The sequence below is a fragment of the Chelon labrosus genome (genome assembly GCF_963514085.1).
Source record: "Chelon labrosus genome assembly, chromosome: 17".
Taxonomy (NCBI): Eukaryota; Metazoa; Chordata; class Actinopteri; order Mugiliformes; family Mugilidae; genus Chelon; species Chelon labrosus.
In genome coordinates this window covers 1176081-1195928 of record NC_140350.1, presented here as the reverse complement: position 1 = coordinate 1195928, position 19848 = coordinate 1176081, and the positions used below count along the sequence as shown (strand labels likewise).

Genomic DNA, 19848 nt, shown 5'->3' with positions numbered 1-19848 from the left:
TGCAGCTAATTTCCATTAACGATTGGGTACTGTTTTTGCCCCTGTCCTCTTCCCTATGAATGGTTCTCTAACGACTCTTGTCCGTCAGAGGCTCCAGTGTCAAGGTGTGAATGAGGTTGAAACTTCTTGGGGACAGAAGTTAAAACTGTATTGTAAATAGATGGCAAATTAAATCTCAGTCCACCTCCTCTGTTTAGTGAAGGTTTTTCCAGTCTGACATAGATGGCTTCCTTTACTCCTCTTTCAAACCATCGGTCTTCTCTGGCTAAGATTTGGACGTTGTTGTCTTCAAAGGAGTGTCCTTTGTCCTTCAGGTGTAGGTGGACCGCTGAATCGTTTCCTGAAGAGCTGGCTCTCCTGTCTTGGTACATGCGTTTATGGATGGGTTGTTTGGTTTCCCCAATGTATAAGTCTGTACATTCCTCACTGCACTGAACAGCGTACACAGTGTACTAACCTGCTTTTTCTAGTTTGGCCCAGACGTCTTTTTTAGCGACTTGTCAATGGCCCCAAGGCTGGAATGACACACAAAATATTGTCAAAGATGGAAGAAAAGTATGTCTTAGTGCTCTCGCCAGAAAACCCGTTAACCCCGATTTTGTGCATGCAGTGGACCTCAGCATGTGCTTTACTTGTATTCAGGATGACGCCACACTATTTGCAAATAACTTCAGGACTCTACCTCCTGGTAAAGTTCTGTTAGCAAATAAGAATGTTATAGCCATATAACATCTATGCTAATAGCACAAGGACACTGAGCACATTCTAGTGATTTACCGACAAATGTATTTTTAAAATAAAAAAATTAACAGTGTCAGTCACAGTTAAAATATCAAATCCTCCCATGTCCTTCAGAAGATCCACCTGATAACTTCCTGTTGAGCATGTGACTTGTGTAATGTTCCAAATTATTCAGATGAGATAGTGTGTTATGGAAACAAGACTGAGTAAAAACCCAGGGACATGACTAAAATGTGTATTTCAACTTATATATATATATATAAAATAATTTTAATCATTATATTTCGTGGTATTCTGTAATGTTTTATCTACCCTTTCATTCTATTTCTTAAATTTGCTATCAGATAAATGTGCAGGACACTTTGCTTAATTAGAAAACGCATTCTTTAATTATAATACTCATTTATACATGTCATTTCCTGGCTACCAAAATGGCACCCAATTTGGTGGAATGGCCCATTGATAGCCCAGAAGGCATCCCACCTTCCCCTCTCCACATTTTTTTTTTTTTGCAGCAAAAAGTTGGTATGGCGTCACACTGAGTATGCTCTGACAAAGATCTGCTGAGCCAATCATATCATTTTGATGGGCTTAATGTTTTGAAGAACAGATCAGTAACAGAGATGTAGTCCTACTCTTCATCTGAGTGCTGTGGGGTTGAATTCATTTACAACAAAGTGGCTTTGATTTGCTTGTAGGACTGTTCAATTGCATGCAGACGTAATCTCTATTTTCTCCTAATGTGGATTCAACACATTGGCCAGGCTAATAATTTCAAGTAAATACATACACCAATCAGGCATAACATTAATCCTAATATTTTGTTGGTCCCCCTTTTGCTGGCTTGGACTCCACGAGACCCTGCAAGGTGTGCTGTGGTGTCTGGCACCAAGATATTAGCAGCAGATCCTTTAAGTCCTCTAAATTGCGGGGCGGGGTGGGGCCTCCATAGATTAGACTTGTTTGTCCAGCACATCCCACAGATGCTCGATTGGATTGAGAGCTAGGCAATTTGGAGGCCAAGTCAACACCTCAAATTTGTTGTTGTGCTCCTCAAACTATTCCTGAAGCATTTTTGCTTTGTGGCATGGCATATTATCCTGCTGAAAGTGGCCACAGCCATCAAGGTATACCGTTTCCATGAAAGGGTGTACATGGTCTGCAACATTGATTAGGTTTGTGAAGTGTGTCAAAGTAACATCCACATTGATGACAGGACCAAAGGTTTCCCAGCAGAACATTTCCCAAAGCACTGCCTCCCCTGGCTTGCCTTTTTCCCATAGTGCATTCTGGTGGCCAGGTAAGAACACGCACCCCACTAGCCATGTGATGTAAAAGAAAACATGATTCATCAGACCAGGCCACCTCTTCCATTGCTGCTCAGATGTCCATTGTTGGCAGTTATGGCAGTGGACAGGGGTCAGGATGAGCTGACACACTGTGTATTCTGACACCTTTCTATCAGAACCAGCATTAACTTCTTCAGCAATTTGAGCTACAATAGCTCGTCTGTTGGATCAAACTTCAAAGGGCCAGCCATCGCTCCCCCCGTGCATCAATGAGCCTTGGCCGTCCATCATCCTGTCACTGGTTCACCACAGTTCCTTCCTTGGCCTACTTTTGTGAGATGACCACTGACCACAGCAGACCGGGAATACCCCACAAGAACTGCAGTTTTGGGGATGCTCTGACCCAGTTGTCCAGCCATCACAATTTGGCCCTTGTCAAACTTGCTCAAATTCCTACACTTCTTTTCTGCTTCTAACACATCAACTCTGACAACAAAATGTTCACTTACTGCCTATTATATCCCACCCACAAACAGGTTCCGTGATGATGAGATAATCGGTATTATTAACTTCACCTCTCAGTGGTCATAATGTTTTGCCTTATCAGTGTAAAATGTAACAGAAAAGGAAAAAAGTTCAATCGAGTACATGTAATGCTTGCTAGGTGTTTTAATTTTTTTTAGTATTTTACCCCATAGCTCTCTATGACTTACCGCTACCAAAAAGAGGTGATAATGAACACTATATAATAATGATAATAGTTATCCATATGAATATAACATTTTCTCCAATATGAGGCATTTTAATACTCCTTTAATGGCACCAGTATGATGGTGCTCCACCATTGTTTCACTGATGAGTCCTTTTATTGCAATGGCCCTGTGCCCTATTCTTGCTCATTACCTTTATCAAATATAATATTTATATATAAGGAAATGAGGCAATTGATTGTTTTAATAATAATAATAATAATTATTGTTCAACTATTGATTGATCTGCCTTGTGTTGCAGGAACCGCCGTGTGGAGGAGAACGTGTTTGCTGTGCTGCTGGCCAGTGCTGTGCTGCTGGCCAGTCTGGTAGCATTTCTTGGGTTCAAACTGCTACTTCAGGGCTTTTTCAGGGACATCTGGGTCTTCCAGTTCTGCCTGGTCATTGCCAGCTGCCAGTACTCCTTATTGAAGGTAGCTTACCTCATCAATAAAATCGTCCTTATCTATATTGTTTGTTTCTGTCACAAATGTCTCCAGCTAGTCAGAGGCTGCACTTGCTACGTGTTTTAATTGCTCTTTATGACCAAAACACACAACTTGTGTGTGTGTGTTGTGAAGATTTGATAGATCAGTCACAACATGGGTGCTCACCCTGAACTTAACACAATTTGGTTCTGTCCATTGACGGTGTTAATGTGTTTTCCAAAATAATGGTTGCGTCCTCAGAAACTTTGACAAAACGAGTGAGGCAGTGTGATTCTACTTTAAATTGGAAGAGAGCAAAAAATAAAAACTTAAGACGGCTGTGAAGTTGTGGAAATGTTATTTTGTATCAACTCACGGGCCACTGTCAAGACTCATGTGGCTCCAGTAATGTTAAATCCAACTTAACTGTAGTTGACAGCCATTTCAATGAGAGTCATGTGGGAAATCTAAGTGCAAAACTGCTAAAACTGCAGAAAGACCAGAATTACAGCCACGTCATAAATCCATCCACTTGTCCCCCATCAATCAATCTGGCAGTCAGTCAAATATTGTGGCCCTCCTCAAGCTTGAAATCAAACTACAACTCACCTTGCTGTAGTTCTACTCAATTCTAAAATCAACTGGGGGCAAGAAATGTGTTTGAAAATTTTGTGTGCTTCTTTTTTTATTATTATTATTATTATTGATAACCAAAATGTGTGTGTCTAAATTCCTTGTCTCTTTGTTTCAGAGTGTACAACCGGACGCAGCCTCTCCCATGCATGTGAGTAGTGGTTTAATTTTCATATTGTAAAATCTAAACAGAACTCATATAAACACATCTGTGAATTTTTGTAATTCAACAGGGTCATAACTGGATCATCGTGTACAGTCGACCAGTCTACTTCTGCTTGTGCTGCATGATGATTTTGATCTTTGACTTACTTGGACACTCTGAAAGCCTACAGCCCTTCTCCCTCTATGGCGTCACCTTCTTCTCCCCACACTTCCTGCTTTGTGTCAGGGACATGCTCATTGGTTCGTTTTTATGGTCTTTAAATTATTTTTGTAGTAGGTGTTGAGTTCACCGGCTCTTGGATAACACACACATTTTCTCTTGTGTCCAACAGTGTTTGCCTTGTGTTTCCCAGTCGTTTTCCTGTTTGGGTTGCTACCTCAGGTCAATACTTTTGTGATGTGTCTGCTGGAGCAGATCGACATGCATATTTTTGGTGGAACTGGTAAGAATATGATTACACGGTAAGCGTTACAGATGGGCAGTTTAGAAAAGGCACATGATTATTTTAAAACCGCCCATTTGTTATTGTAGCATTCAGACAACACAGTGTTTTTGTCTGATAAGATGGTCTTTCTAGGGAAATTAAAGAGTCATACATTTTGCTATGACGTGGCACAGATTTCCATCTTTCACAATGTTAGGAAGAAGGCACCAGAGACAGATTTCTGGAAACAGCATTGCAAACAAACAGTGATCCAAAGCAGAGGGTCCTGTGCTAAATAATAATAAAATAACAATGGTCCAGTTGCCCTGCCTGGCTGAAAATATTCTCTGAAGACAGCATAATTGTTCCTTAAATTTGTGTCTTTTTTTTTTTTTCCTTAGCCACTACCAGTCCTCTCTCATCTCTGTTCAGCCTCATACGCAGTGTGTTGGTGGCTGCTCTGCTGTATGGATTTTGCTTCGGTGCTATAAACGTAAGTGAAACGGAGACATTAAGAGTTATTCCTATTCCGAGAAGTCAGAGCAGGAATTGATGTGGAAAGCAATTCGTTTGACATGTGTTTTTTTTCCTCATTAGGCACCGTGGGGGGATGCCCATGTGCCAGTACTGTTTTCTGTTTTTTGTGGCTTACTATTGGCCTTATCCTACCACCTCAGCCGCCAAAGCAGTGATCCTACCATCCTGTGGTCAGTATTTTCTGCTTTACATTATCCACACTGGCCTTAGATTAACAGTCACAAATTACAATGGTGATATAGCTACGAAAAGATGCAGTTTATTTTTAGTCCACTATATAAAGATTATGTTGACATTATCTTTGAGTGTTTATAACCAAACCTTTTTAGGCATTCCGCTTTATTAACTCTTTATGCATTATTTTACGCTTTAAGCGTATGTTTCTTCCATTCCATGTGGGCAACTACTTCGATGTTGCCAAAATGTAAGAGATGCTGATAGATGACAGATTCTGCTATTGCCACACAAGCCCACAGATACTTCTTATATAGTTTTACTGTATTTTTTATCAATTAGTTGTGTATGTTTTTTGCTTCTTACATCAGGTCACTGGTTCAGTCTAAATTATTCCCAGAGCTGGAGAATCGAACACCAGAAGAGCCCCCTGTGGAGATCAGAGATCCTCTCCCTGAGAAGCTGCGTAACTCTGTGGTAAAGATCGCTGCCTGCTCTGACCCAAGCTGGACAGATTCTGACTTCATGATGTCATTAATTTTAATGTCTAACTCCCTGTCTCTTTGTAGAAGGAGATTCTTCATTCAGACCTTGTCATGTGCCCCCTCATGGCTGTGATTACATTTGCCATCAGCGCCAGCACTGTTTTCATCGCTCTCCAAGTAAGTGGGAACCGTCATACTGTTCTAATGTTTCTCCGAAAATTTTAATAAAAACATTAAGTAATCACAGATTTTTTTTCAATACTAAGTTTTCTTTTGCTTTTGACCCACAGCCGGCTCTTAGTTTTGTCTTGTACATCCTGGCTGGAGTTATAGGCTTCATCACGCACTATCTCCTGCCTCAGCTCCGCAAACAGCTGCCATGGTTCTGCCTGGCACACCCTGTGCTCCGCTCCAAAGAGTACAGTCAGTTTGAGGTCCGAGGTGAGTGTCTCATTGCTCTTTTATCGTCACTTGCATACATAGGAACATACCATGTGAAAAAGCTGCATAGAATAAATAAAATAAAAACTGGGATATCTCTAGTTGAAGTGCTCTATTCTCTCTTGTGGAGCTGAATAGAGTGCAGAAATGAGTCGTGTAATTATTTATGACCTATTAAACAGCTGCATATTTTGAATATCACTGATAGATGAAGATTAAATTAACACCAGTAGCTATGTAAGAACTGAAAGTGCTACCAAAGAGCTAATTTTATCTCAGGAGGTGTGAAATATTCACACTACATATGCTGCCTCCTCCTATATTTTTTCCTTCCTGGCACCGTACGTCTTCTTGAGTAGTTGACTTATGAAAACATCCATTGTATACTTTTTTTTTTTGCCAGATTCATTCCACAATTGATGTGTGGACTTCAGATATCAACCCTTGTTTCTTGTTTTTCCCAGATGCCGCTCAGTTGATGTGGTTTGAGAAGCTGTATGCGTGGCTTCAGTGTGTGGAGAAATATTTTATCTACCCAGCTGTGGTGCTCAACTCCTTAACGACGGAAGCTCGAACTGTCGGCCAGAACCATAAAGACATCTAGTAAGCCTTTTCTCTCTCTGTTTTTTTCACTTATTTTATTTATTTTTTAATTATGTTGTTCTTGTTGAAATTGTGTTGCTTCAACTCTTGGCCAGGTCTCCCTAGTAAAACAGTTATTTCATCCAGGTATCACCTGGGACATACCTGGATAAATAAAGGCTAAATAAAATAAAATAAAAATTCTTCATTTCTGCCCCTTGCAGACACGACCTGTCAGCAGTGTGTGTCGAAACTATAGAACATAAAATGAAAAAAGTTGAACAACCTTCAGGTGTGTGAAGAGGTTGGGCTAGACTTTTTCGTTGTCTGTCATTTTGACTGACAGCGTCATAAAAATCACATCATAATCTATTTTTACCCGATAATAATGACTTATTCAATAGCATTTAATTTTCATTAAATTTTCAGTAACTTTAAATACTTTTTCAGAACAGTATTGACTTTAAATGGTAGGGAAAAAAAATAATTGGGCTGCCGACACGTCTTGGTCGTACTCGGAACATGACTGCTATCGCTAAGCTCTTAGATGGCAACATAGGATTGAAGTGCTTTGGTTGGTATGCAAATTAATATTTATGTTTCAAAGAATAAATCAAGTACAAAATTGTGAAAATATTTATTTAGCACATTCCAACCATGCACAATATAAAATAAAATTAAAAATAAAATGTTTAACTTGACTCCAACAATGTGTACATTAAATAATAATGGAGCAGAAGCTTTTGCAGCTGGTAATCAGCATCGATCCACTGTGCAGTTACACTGAGCATATTTGTCTTTAGTTTTATTAAAAAAAATTGGTGCACTGCACCTTTAGAAAAATAACGCTGTCCCTTTAAGAAAGACGGTAGTCTTAACTCAGTGGTTCCCAAACTTTTTCTGCTGGGACCCCCTTTCGTACATAAAAAAATCTTCACGCCCTCCCCCCCCCAAAAAAAATAATGTTTTCAGACTCCATTGTAGTTTTTTTCACACATTAATTAATACAAACCTCAGCCTTTTTGGAACAAATAAAAGTAAACTTTACTGATTAATATGTTCAGTGTAACAGGTTTGACTCCTGTACCGCCTGACTCCCGTGGGAATACCATGACTCGCGGGAGTCCCGAAAAATTGTCACCCTCTAATTCGATCCACGCCCTGCGACCCCCCTAGGGGGCGCGCCCCCCACTTTGGGAACCACGGTCTTAACTGAAGTTTTGCATGGCTGTGGATGTGTGCCGCTGAACGGGCATGTCGCAATAAAAAGTGAAAAAACAAAACAAAAAGATGAACGTTTGTCTTGCTGTTTGTTGTGGAGGTGCAGCAGATAAATGATTAGACTAACAGCTAAAACATATTTTTTCCAATGGCACGCGAACTACCCGCACTGCCTTCGCGAACTACCAGTCGATCGCAATCGTATTGGGCACCCCTGCCCTTTGCCTAGGCACCATCACTGGGAAACTTCCTTGCTTGGATGTTTGGATTTCAGGTGATAAATTAAACCCGACATGGAGAAATTCTTTGCAGATGCACCCCTCTTGAAATTTCAGCATTACACGTTTTGCAAATCGCTATCCGTGGGTCTTTATATAATATTTATATAATACTTTATATATTGAAATAGTCCCCACCGCAGACATGTTGGCCATTCCAGACAAGCCTGTGCTGCCTGCGGTTTTTGCTTGCGTCATCACAACTTCCTGTTCCGGTTCCGAAAATTTTCGGTGGCCGAGTATTCGGTGCATCCCTACTTATGTTATTTAATTGTATTTGTATACATTAAAACAAAGCGTTACAGTGGTATATTTTTTGTTGTGGGGAAAAATGTCTCTGTTTTTAAATGGCTTTAAATGGCAAGACACATGGTGTGTTGTGGTGTAAAAAAGTATTATCGACTACATAAAGGGCTTTTGGAAGAACAAACATGGCACATAAAGGTACAAATATGTTAAATAGAAGATTAGAAAGTTAACAGTGATTTGAGAGCCTCTTTTGTATGATGCAGGCCTTATTTGTAGATTCTGGTATCAACCCACTGCGTAAAGCGTGTAATATGTGGGTTTCGGGGTCTAATTTAATTCCTTATTCTGCAGTTTCAGCCATGTATGTCAGCATGTATCACTGATTGTCTCTCTGTCTCAATTCCTACAGCAGTCGAGCCCTCTTCATCTCAGTGGCAGGCATGAAGTTGCTACGTCTGTCCTTCTGTACCCCGTCACAGCAGTACGTCACGCTGTGCTTCACCACGCTCTTCTTCCACTTTGACTATCCACACTTCTCTGAGACCTTCCTAATCGACTACTACTTCATGTCTATTCTCTTCAGCAAGGTTAGAACACACGCAATGTTATTTCTGAATCGTGATCACAAATAATACTTTAGAAACAGATCATTCTCCAAAGATGACACCTGTGGGTTAATCGCTGTTGTGTTTTTCTAGTGTGATCATAATTGTGTCCGCATGTATTTGATGGTGTTTTTCTGATTGTGATGTGTCCTGTGATTCCTCAGATGTGGGACTTGCTCTACAAGCTACGCTTTGTTTTGACTTACATCGCCCCCTGGCAGATCACCTGGGGCTCAGCCTTTCACGCCTTTGCTCAACCCTTTGCTGTGCCCCGTATCCTTCAGTATTACTCTTCAGGATTTTGTGACGGGAATAACATAGAAGTTTATTTTGATTCATATGAAATACATTTAACAAATTGTCATTTTCTGTGTAGCAAGTCTTTAACTCTGGTTACTTCAGACTCTGCCGTGCTATTTGTCCAGGCCATCTTCTCTGCCATTTTTTCTACTCCTCTCAATCCTGTTCTAGGCAGCGCTGTCTTTGTCACCTCATATACCCGACCTGTTAAATTCTGGGAGCGAGACTATAAGTATGTTGTTAGAAAAAAAAGACCTGCTTAAATTTGAAACCACAGCACATACATTTGAAATATAAAGTGAAAGTATTCAGGTCTAATCCTAATTTGTCATGTTTGCAGCACCAAGCGGGTCGATCATTCAAACACCAGACTTGCAACTCAGTTAGACCGCAACCCTGGTATGCCTCAACGTCCTCTCACCATCTAATCATCTACATTTGACCCTGTTTATTTTTCATTTCGTAACCATGATGACACTCTGCTCTCCTCCCAAAGGAGCTGATGACAACAATTTGAACTCAATTTTCTATGAGCACCTAACGCGCTCTCTGCAGCACAGCCTGTGTGGAGACTTACTGCTCGGCCGCTGGGGAAACTACAGCACGGGCGACTGCTTCATCCTCGCATCTGACTACCTCAACGCTCTGGTGCACATCATCGAGATCGGCAATGGCCTGGTCACCTTTCAGCTGAGGGGTTTGGAGTTCAGAGGTCAGGGGATAATGATGATGATTGGAGCCTGTAGAATGAGCTGGCTATGTCTTGTTGCCGATTGACTTCACAGAATTGCATTCATTTTTAGAGATCATGTGCCGTAGCTCAGGCAGTAGTAATCATGTAAAACGTGTCCTCTGACAACTGATATAAATATACCTGTGTCATTCCTCACAGTAGATTTCAATTTGAATTCAGTTGCGTGGTTGTAGGTTTATTTTAAGGTTGTTCAGGGTTAAAATAAGATGTGTGGTACTCTAAAGATGTTGTCACTTGACAAAGCAGAGCTAAAATTATAAAATAAAAAATTTCCCCACTGTTTAAAATTTCTCCACTTTGGGATAAATTAAAGGATTATCTTATCTTAACATTATTTTTTCAGCACACAGAAACTGATCGTTCTTGTATTTAGTACATTCAAGCATTTAAAATGATGGTATTTATTTACTCCTCATGTGTTATTCAATATTTGTTGGAACGGTTTGCTTGAGCAGCAAGTCCTCACGTTTCACATCCGTTCTAGGTACCTACTGTCAGCAGAGGGAGGTAGAGGCAATCACAGAAGGAGTGGAGGAGGACGAGGGCTGCTGCTGCTGTGAACCAGGTCATCTGCCCCACATGTTGTCGTTTAATGCTGCCTTCGGACAGCGCTGGCTGGCCTGGGAGGTGGCTGCCACCAAGTACGTACTGGAAGGCTACAGCATCAGCGACAACAATGCGGCCTCTATGTTGCAAGTTTTTGACCTTCGGAAAATTCTCATCACATACTATGTCAAGGTACGTCGCTGATCAAGGGAGTAATATTTGGGTCCATGTATTCTTGCATTATGCATTCAAGTTACTGTGTTAAGCGTCTTGAGACACTTTGTATTGTTATTGACGCAATATAGATACAATAGTTTTGAATTAACTGAAATTGTTAATGTTAAATGCTGGATGGCTATATAATTTCCGTCATGTGTTCGTTATATCCAACAGAGCATCATCTACTACGTGAGTCGATCTTCTAAACTGGATGAGTGGCTGACTAATGAGACGATACAGGAGGCTCTTCGTCCTTGTCTCGGACCAAACTATGTAGACAGCGACCCGACCTTCAACTTGAACATTGATGAAGACTATGATCACAGAGCCTCCGGCATCACCCCCTCCTCATTCTGCATAACTTACTTGGACTGGATTCAGTATTGCAACAGCAGGCGTCAAATGGTAGGAACCCTTTACTCTGAAATGTCACATGTTGTCTTTGTTTTTGTTGGCTTTTTTTTCTGTAGTTACTCATGCAGTCATTAACTGAACCATAACTAAATCTGTCTTGCCTTCATTTGTCTAAACAAACATTTAAATGAGTTTCAGTCTTTTGAAACCAAATACAAAAAAGTGAGAATAATGCTTCTGCGTCAATTTGACACTGTAGCTACTTCGTCAGCCTCAGTGGTGGGCCATGCATTTTCCACCTATTCAAAACACCTCTTAATAGATCGTTATGACGCCACTGCTATAGAAACCATCAACAACAGATGAGATGAACGGCCATTACTAAAGCAAGAAACTCACTTAGAACAACTCATAAAGTCTCCTCTCACTCACTGCAGCCTCAGCTGTGCTACAGCTGCGCACCAGCGCCACATACGTTAAATCCAGCAGAAGCATCAATGAGACTAGCTAGCTCCAGGATTGGGCGGACTTTCCTAACAATATCCAGCTTTTCCTTCAAAGTTCACCGTGAAAATGTCTTTCTAAGAAGATCTCTAACCAAATCAATAGCCTATCCTCCTTCCGCCACATCGGGAGTTCAAAAAATAGCTATCAAATCGTTAACAAGGACGATTTGCTTGTGCAGCTCGCAACAGATGGACATGAACAGCTAGCTTCGCTTTATTGGAGCGGCGCTCTGCTCCTCCAATCAGAGGACGAAAATACGCTGATGCTACCGTAGGCCACAGAGAAGGCCTAAGAATACGAACGTGAAATGTGATTGGTTAAAGGAACAGCGTCATTATACTATATTTCAAGCTTCAGCCGCCTGCAGATTTAATTGTGAAGGCCCAGGCAGATTTCTTTGACTTCGGCACCACATGATGGCTAAAATATGATTGAATAAAAGCTCTAATGCAAAGTTACACTGCCAGAAGCACTGTAGCTTCTTATATTATTCAATATATTCAATATTAAAATGTAAATCAGTGATTCTGATAAAGTTTAGGCCAGCAGAGAAGACTTTGCTGGCCCTGACAGTCCGCCACCTGGGCAGCCCAGACCCTACACAGACCCTAACACTGTAGCTTGACGTGCACCTCCCCAGAAATGTTACTATGCTTCACCGCGACACAGACTGCAAGAGCTATGATTGGTCCACTTGGTAGTAGCGTGTTTCCGCTTTAGTATTTCCGGCTGCTTCTCAATCTCCGCAACTTTGAAATTGATTGTTTTGGATCAATAAAGATGGAACACATCAAGGAAAGGTTAACTGAGGAGGTTCAGGTTTAGGGACTTCACAGAGAAATAATTAAATGTGTATTATTGTGCAATTTATTTTTATTCCATTATTGTGTTGTAGCCGGTAACTTGTGAAAGAGATTCTCCACTTGTCAACCTCTGTTTTGGCCTGTGTATCCTGGGAAGAAGAGCTCTGGGCACAGCCTCCCACAGCATGTCTGCAAGGTATGACCACCAGGCCATAGTGCCATGTCTATTCATTGCTGCTAATACTACACATACAGTACCTCTTGAAAATATTTGCACCCATCAGAGTTTTCTACACTTCTGCATAAAACTAACTGGGCCTCATTACCTTGATTGGATGGACTAAATGAACTTGTAATCCTAAAGGTGACTTTTGCAAATACAGATCTGTAAAGTCTGGCTTAAAAAAACGTCGCCACCACAAAAAAAGTAATATTTTTCATTCATTGTAATATTTTGTTGGACCACCTTTAGCTTTGATTACAGCACACATTCGCTGTGACATTCTTTCGATAAACTGCTGCAATGTCACAAGATTTATTTCCATCCAGTGTTGTGTTCGTTTTTCCACCTAGACCTTGTATTGATGATGGGAGAGTCTGACCACTGCGCAAAGCCTTCTCCAGCACAAGATTCTGTATGGGGTTAAAGTCTGGACTCTGTGGTGGCCAATCCATGTGTGAAAATTATGTCTCATGCTCCCTGAACCACTCTTTCACAATTGGAGCCTGATGAATCCTGGCATTGTCATCTTGGAATATACCCGTGTCATCGGGGAACAAAAAATCCATTGATGGAATAACCTGGTCATTCAGTATATTTGGGTAGTCAGCTGACCTCATTCTTTGGGCACATAATATTGCTGAACCTAGATCTGACCAACTGCAGCAACCCCAGATCATAGCACTGCCCCCACAGGCTTGTACAGCATGCACTTGGCATGATGGGTGCATGCTTCTTACCCTGATGCCCCCATAGAATAGAATAGAATGTCATCACTCTGGAACAGGGTAAATCTGGACTCATCAGACCACATGGCCTTCTTCCATTGCTCCAGAGTCCAATCTTTATGCTCCCAAGCAAATTGAAGCCTTTTTTTTCAGTTAGCCTCACTGATTAGTGGTCTTCTTAAGGCTACACAGCCTTAAAAAATCCCTTGAGTTCCCTTCACACTGTACGTGTGGAAATGCTCTTACTTTCACTATTACATAAACATAACCCAGAGTTCTACTGTTGTTTTTCTTCGATTTGATTTCACCAAACGTTTGGTAAATGGTAAATGGCCTTGCTTTTATATAGCGCTTTTCTACCTATTGGTACTCAAAGCGCTTTACAGTCACAGTTTTCTCTGCTTGATGGATGCCAATGAATTGACCCTTCTCAAACAGACTAACACGGGATGTATCTTTCGACATGGTTGTTTAAGAAATGAGAAGCTACTCATTGCATCAGTTGGAGTTGAATAACTTGTTGCCAGTTGAAAGATAATCACCCGTGCAGTAATTATCCAATAGGAGGCTTGTGCCTGTTTGTTTAGTTAAATCCAGGTGGTGATTTTTTTTTTGGACCAGGCAGTATATGATATTTTTGTGTTTCTAAGCATCACTGTATATAGTAGAAAAACATTATTAGAGGAGTTATTTGTTGTTTATATACTTTACAGCTTGGAGCCGTTTCTCTATGGTCTTCATGCACTCTTCAAGGGAGACTTCCGCATCACATCTCCCCGAGATGAATGGGTGTTTGCAGACATGGACCTGCTGAATCGGGTCGTGGCACCCGGAGTGCGGATGTCCCTCAAACTGCATCAGGTAGCATTTCTTGCTAAAGAAGGAAACCCTAACAGCAGTGACTTTTTGTGACTGAAGTGATAACACGTGTGTAATCTGTGTTTCTTCCAGGACCACTTTACATCCCCAGATGAGTATGAGGATCCCATGGTTCTGTATGACGCCATCACTGCCAATGAAGAAAAGATGCTGATATCGCACGAGGGTGACCCCGTTTGGCGCAGTGCCATTCTAGCAAACATGCCCTCACTGCTGGCACTTCGCCACATTATGGATGATGGTAGCGATGAGTACAAAATAATTATGCTCAACAAGAGGTTCCTCAGCTTCAGAGTCATCAAGGTCAGAGCTCTTTTTTTATTGCTAAATGCCTTGTTATTCTCTGACATGGCTTGATTGATTACTGTTGTATTACTCCAGTATGTTTTTTATTCCACCCTAAAACTCTGCACTACACTTCTAACTTGTCTTTGTTTTGCCCTGTACAGGTGAACAGAGAGTGTGTTCGTGGGCTGTGGGCGGGCCAGCAGCAGGAGCTGGTTTTCCTGCGCAACCGTAACCCAGAGCGTGGAAGTATTCAAAACGCCAAACAGGCCCTAAGAAATATGATAAACTCCTCCTGCGACCAGCCCATTGGCTACCCCATTTACGTGTCCCCCCTCACCACTTCATATGCAGGGGGACACAGCCAGCTCCGTTCAGTTTGGGGAGGACCGGTCAGCCCACAAAATATTTACACCTGGCTCATCAGCAGCTGGGACAGGTACATACTCCTAACTTAATGCAGTAGATGTGCACACGTTGTTTACAATAATCTAACCTAAAGGACATGTATGTGCAGGTTACAGAAAGGGTGCGGTGCTGGCTGTAACAGCGGAGGAAACATTGAGGACTCAGACTGTGGAGGCGGCTCCACCTCCATCTCTACTAACCCAGCTGTTCACACTGGCCAGAGTACACCAGCCTCTGGCCTTCCTCAGCCACACATCACAACTGTCCAGCCCTCTATGGGTAAAACCTTATTTGTCATGGAGATGGTTATTTACCACCATAAATCTGGTCATACGTAAACAGGAACTCATAACCCCTGTCTCTGTTTAAAATCTCTTTTACTGCATGTGAATGGTACTGTTCAAAAGTCAAAAGTTAAAAAGTTAAGATGTTCTTGACATATACACTGCTTTATTGTCAAAAAAACTTATATTGCAAGTAGAGTATTTGTCATTAAGATAATTTATTATGTTTACAAAACATAAATGATGTGTCTTTTCTTGCATTTCAGGCACAGACAACCCTATAGGTCCAACCCAGAACTGGCCTTACCACCCTCAACCTCTCCCTTTAACTCTGCTTAGCCAATCAGACAGCAGGATGGAGGCAGGGCTGCTCTCATCCCTACAGCGTACGTCCTCCATCCAGGGCCTCCTGGGTCAGCAGCTGTCTAGTTCCCAGCTCTCCTTCAGCAGCTCTGTGGCTCCTCCACCTCTGCCAGGCCCAGAGCGCTTCTGCCCAGCTAGTCTCCTGGAGAACTCTGGCCACAGAGCTGGCCAGCGACCTGGCCTCAGCCAGAACAGCGGGCTACACTATGAGAGCCACTTTAGCAAGTGGAGCTTTTCGGGCATGAAGGGCTTTAATGGACCAGCTGCAGTGGAGGGGGAAGGAGGAACAGTACAGACCATACGCCCACAGGTAAGCAGGTGGTTTGTGTCTCATTTCTTATAGCTTCCCTTTTTTTTTTTTTTACCCCGGATCAAGAAAAATCCCAAAAATATCATCTGGTAGAAAATAATTCGCCTCTTTTTCATAATAGAAATACAGCCTCTGAAATATTGAACTCATATTTCATGCTTTATTTACAGCGATTCCTTTGCTTGTGACTCAGCTAGAAAAATTTAAACAGGTGTATTAATCTAGCACTTGAGTGAGCAGTTTAAATATTGTTACAGTTCAGAAAAACAAACAGAAAGTTTGCCATAAGTCCGTAGTGCTCCCTCCGATTATGATCCAAATTGCTCAGCTGTTTGCTGCAGAACATTGTGCACCATTTTACATCATTGTGTTTTGTTGACTGTTGATAAACAACAGCAGGTGGGTTTTTCTTTGCCTGTTTGATCAGTGGAGACAAACTGGCAACATATGCTCAAATCAGACTCTCTAGTTTTTTGGGTTGCAGTGGTGATTGTGTTGTAATCCGTATCTTACAGCCTGCTCCTCCTGCACCCATACAAGAAACCAGTCTGACACAAGATCCCCTGGGAGCCACTCAGACGCTGGATCCAACCCTTCTGACTTTGGGGGACCACGCCAACCCCAGAGAGGAAACCACAGAGCTGCCTTTAATTGAGCACCTGCGCTGAGTCTGCACTTGTGACCCAGAGAAAGCACACCATGGTCAAATGTGGACCGGGCCTGGCCCACGCAGACCGGACTCATTCCAGCCTTCGGGACCCATTCCATCAACTAACTCAGTGCAAACACCATAAAGAAATTATCTAACGGCCCTCTGCAATACTCGATGGATGCTGGTATACTCGCATCACCCCTCTCCTTCTCAGCCAAAGGAGCAAACATCTGATAGCATGCTTAGCTGATGCACGTCAGAACATGAAATGAATTATTCCAAAGTCAGCTTTCATCATGATTTACGAGGCCTGTTGATATACTCTTTTTTTTCTGATAAAGGCACTCAGTGTCTCTATGGACAACTTTTTGGTTGTAACAGTAGTGACAGGCCACAAAGGCCAGTGCAATGATAAGGGATATTTTTGCTTGAGGATTGTTTATTTTTCTATACGGCAGAAAAGAGGGTCATCTATGACTGTATCTCACTTGACATCTGCATCAGCAGTTTTTCTCTTGCATAACTAATCAAAAAAAAATAAATGGATCAGTGTGTTGCTGTATGCGCAAGTGAAGGATATGTGGAAACCATGATACGCCTTGTTTTGTCTTGTTCCCAATTTTACCATGCTCACTGGACCTGCAAATGATATTTAACAGAACATATTTCAGGAGTCTCCACTTCTTCTCCCCCTGCATAAATACACATATTCAAAAAGAGAAACACAAAAATGTCATCCCTGTCTTCTGGTCTGTTTTCTCCAGAGGTGCCTGGCTACATCAACACTTATCAGGTCTGTCTTGGAGCAAGGGAACAACAAACTCCCTTCCATCCCAGCCGACATGTGGTGCTTTTACTGCTAGTTTACAGTGTATTTAGGACTCGCTAGCAGCGTGGAGATTTGGGATGACTCTAGATAGAGCTGGCTCCCATTGATCAGGATTGTGTGGAGGCTGATTCCAATCTGTGAAAATTGTGTTGATCACAAATCTACAAGCTGGGAGTGTTAGATATTTAAAGCCTTTTTTGGAATGTCCTTTCTTTGTTTTACTTGAAGAGTCCCTCAGTGTTCAAGATGCACTGAGTTTGTTTGCTTTGGATAACCGATCAATGACGCCCTCTCTGATCAGATCTATGGCTCTCCAAATAGCAGGGACCTGGGCTTCATTGTGTTGGGAGCTGCGATTTCTTTGCCTGCAGTACGGCCCCTCACGTTATTATACTACTGCTTCTGCATCTCCTGCTACAACTAATATACCCACTACTACTACTACTGCTGTCTCCACAACAGATTAATCCAGCGTTTTAGTTGGAAAACAAAGCTGAATAAATACTGAAAGCAAAGGTGGAATATTTATTTGATTAATATTGTCTTACAGATATCTTTAACAGGGTTTGTCTATAATATGGTGTGCTGATATGTTTAATTGGAATTCTGCCTTCTGTCAGCTGTACTTCCTCCCCTCAGTTTGTGTGGTGTGATCACATTTGTGCTATCTCACTGGTGACTGTCGTTTTTGTTAAGAATGTTAAATAACTGGAAATTTTCCCGAGAAGTCACTTTAAGTTGGTTTCTTTCCCATAGTGAAAGGATTCGAAGGATTCCTTGCCGTTTGCTTGAAGTAGTGTTCCCTTGTAGGAAACTTGAAGCGGCCAGCGCTCTCAGGGTCTATAATGGTAAAGAAAGCTACTTCTTCTGGAAAAAGAAAGCTAAAAGGGGGCTTGAAAGTGTCACAATTGTATGGTCGTGGGTCACAGTGGTTTTGAAGAAAGGCCCCCTTTTATTCTCTCTGGGTTAGAATATGCTGTGCATGCTGTCAAAGCCACACCTTTGTTAACCCCCACCCCAGTGTCAGTGTCCCTCTAAAAAACAAGCCGGTAACTCCCACAACTCAGGAAAAACAGAAACTTTCTGATCAATGCTGTTTTCTGTTTTTCTTTTCGCCTCATTCATTTTTTTGTATCCAAAGCAACAGGGAGTTATGCTCTTTCTTTTTCCTTTTTTAGCTGGGAGTCAAGAAAGCACAAGTTAATCGACAGACCAGGGTGTCAAATAAAAAGAAGGGATTTCTTAATCTCTGAAATTATGTACAGCATGTTTGGTATATAAATGTATATTTAAAATATAAATCTATTTTATTATTGAATTTTGGGTTCTTTTAAATCAAATACACTATGCTGAGGTTTAGGGGAGGGATGCTTGTGTTTACACATCAAAGGGGGGAGCTGAGTGGAGAGAGGCACTCATCACATTGAAATGTGCAGTCTGGGAAGAATTGGTTACTATTTCTTTTGCACAACCTGTATCATACACCACCCCACTTTGTTATCATTTTGGTTGTTAGTTATTTTGGGAGGGAGGGGTCTTTTATTTAAAAACTTTAAGTCAATGTTAAATGTTCTGTACAGTTTTTATGTGATTTTTTTCCTTCCTATTTAAATTAAAGGTTTTTGTGTCTTTGTTTGCAACTGCAGAGAGTGATTGAATTCTCTGTTTTCTTTTTGCTGCTGGTTACAGATGCTGTCCAGGGATCCTGGAACTTTGTTATAATATTGACTTATTTTAAATCTTCATACTATGTAGCAATACCATAGGTGGTGTCCACACTCGTTCAATTATTTAGTGGTGTGCTGTGGATCAGATAAACAAGGCGAAAAACTAGTCATAATTGGCAAGTAGTTGGCATTCAATCTAGAACAGACAAAATAACACTACACAAAATAAAAAAAAATCTAGTGAACACACTGGAACTTAAACTAAAATAGGGTAAAAATTAACCTTATATTGGATTTAATAAATGCTAATGTGCCTGCTGAACGGTTTTCCAACACATTTACAGTATCAGCTTCCTATTTTTATTTACACTAAATGTGCAAATGTTTTAAGACCACAGAGTCAAACCGGATGGGTGTTCTCACCTCGAAAACCTTGTTAGGTTTGTTGTTAAGATGAGTGATTTTACGGTGTAGACGGTACTTAAAATGTAGCCACCCGGTCTAAAAAGCCAAGCCAATGGGGAACTGACTTAAAGTTCAATACCGCTGTTTCGCAAAGTTAGCTTCTTCTGAATAATGTGCCATTGGTCCTTAAGGAGATACGAGACTTCAAACAGATGTGTTTTATGCCGTGTCTGGTTGGATTGAGGAGCTGTATTTGGGTTGTTGGTCAGAGCCACCCCTTGCTCCAACCCAGCTCCTCCATCTCGTCCACTAAATTACACTCCTGAACAAAAT

General features: G+C 41.4%; 1 protein-coding gene across 4 annotated transcripts in view; it reads left to right on the top strand.

Moving 5' to 3' along the window:
* LOC311502235 (pecanex-like protein 3) overlaps positions 1–19072 on the top strand; it is a 30569-nt gene extending 11497 nt beyond the window's left edge. For 2 of the 4 annotated variants that reach the window (XM_084564366.1, XM_084564365.1), the window contains exons 13-36: positions 3042–3213; positions 3959–3991; positions 4074–4245; positions 4338–4448; positions 4832–4923; positions 5028–5137; positions 5513–5618; positions 5711–5803; positions 5917–6067; positions 6532–6670; positions 8807–8984; positions 9167–9275; positions 9405–9534; positions 9643–9701; positions 9799–10014; positions 10541–10794; positions 10996–11226; positions 12578–12681; positions 14147–14294; positions 14385–14615; positions 14762–15036; positions 15115–15284; positions 15556–15962; positions 16478–19072. In XM_084564366.1, the coding sequence (XP_084420492.1) occupies positions 3042–3213; positions 3959–3991; positions 4074–4245; positions 4338–4448; positions 4832–4923; positions 5028–5137; positions 5513–5618; positions 5711–5803; positions 5917–6067; positions 6532–6670; positions 8807–8984; positions 9167–9275; positions 9405–9534; positions 9643–9701; positions 9799–10014; positions 10541–10794; positions 10996–11226; positions 12578–12681; positions 14147–14294; positions 14385–14615; positions 14762–15036; positions 15115–15284; positions 15556–15962; positions 16478–16630 (3844 nt within the window). In that variant the 3' untranslated portion in view covers positions 16631–19072. Of the gene's footprint in view, positions 1–3041; positions 3214–3958; positions 3992–4073; positions 4246–4337; positions 4449–4831; positions 4924–5027; positions 5138–5512; positions 5619–5710; positions 5804–5916; positions 6068–6531; positions 6671–8806; positions 8985–9166; positions 9535–9642; positions 9702–9798; positions 10015–10540; positions 10795–10995; positions 11227–12577; positions 12682–14146; positions 14295–14384; positions 14616–14761; positions 15037–15114; positions 15285–15555; positions 15963–16477 lie in introns of all 4 variants that reach the window. The other 2 variants (XM_084564363.1, XM_084564364.1) reach the window with 1 other exon arrangement.
* The last annotated feature ends 776 nt before the right edge of the window (positions 19073–19848 follow it).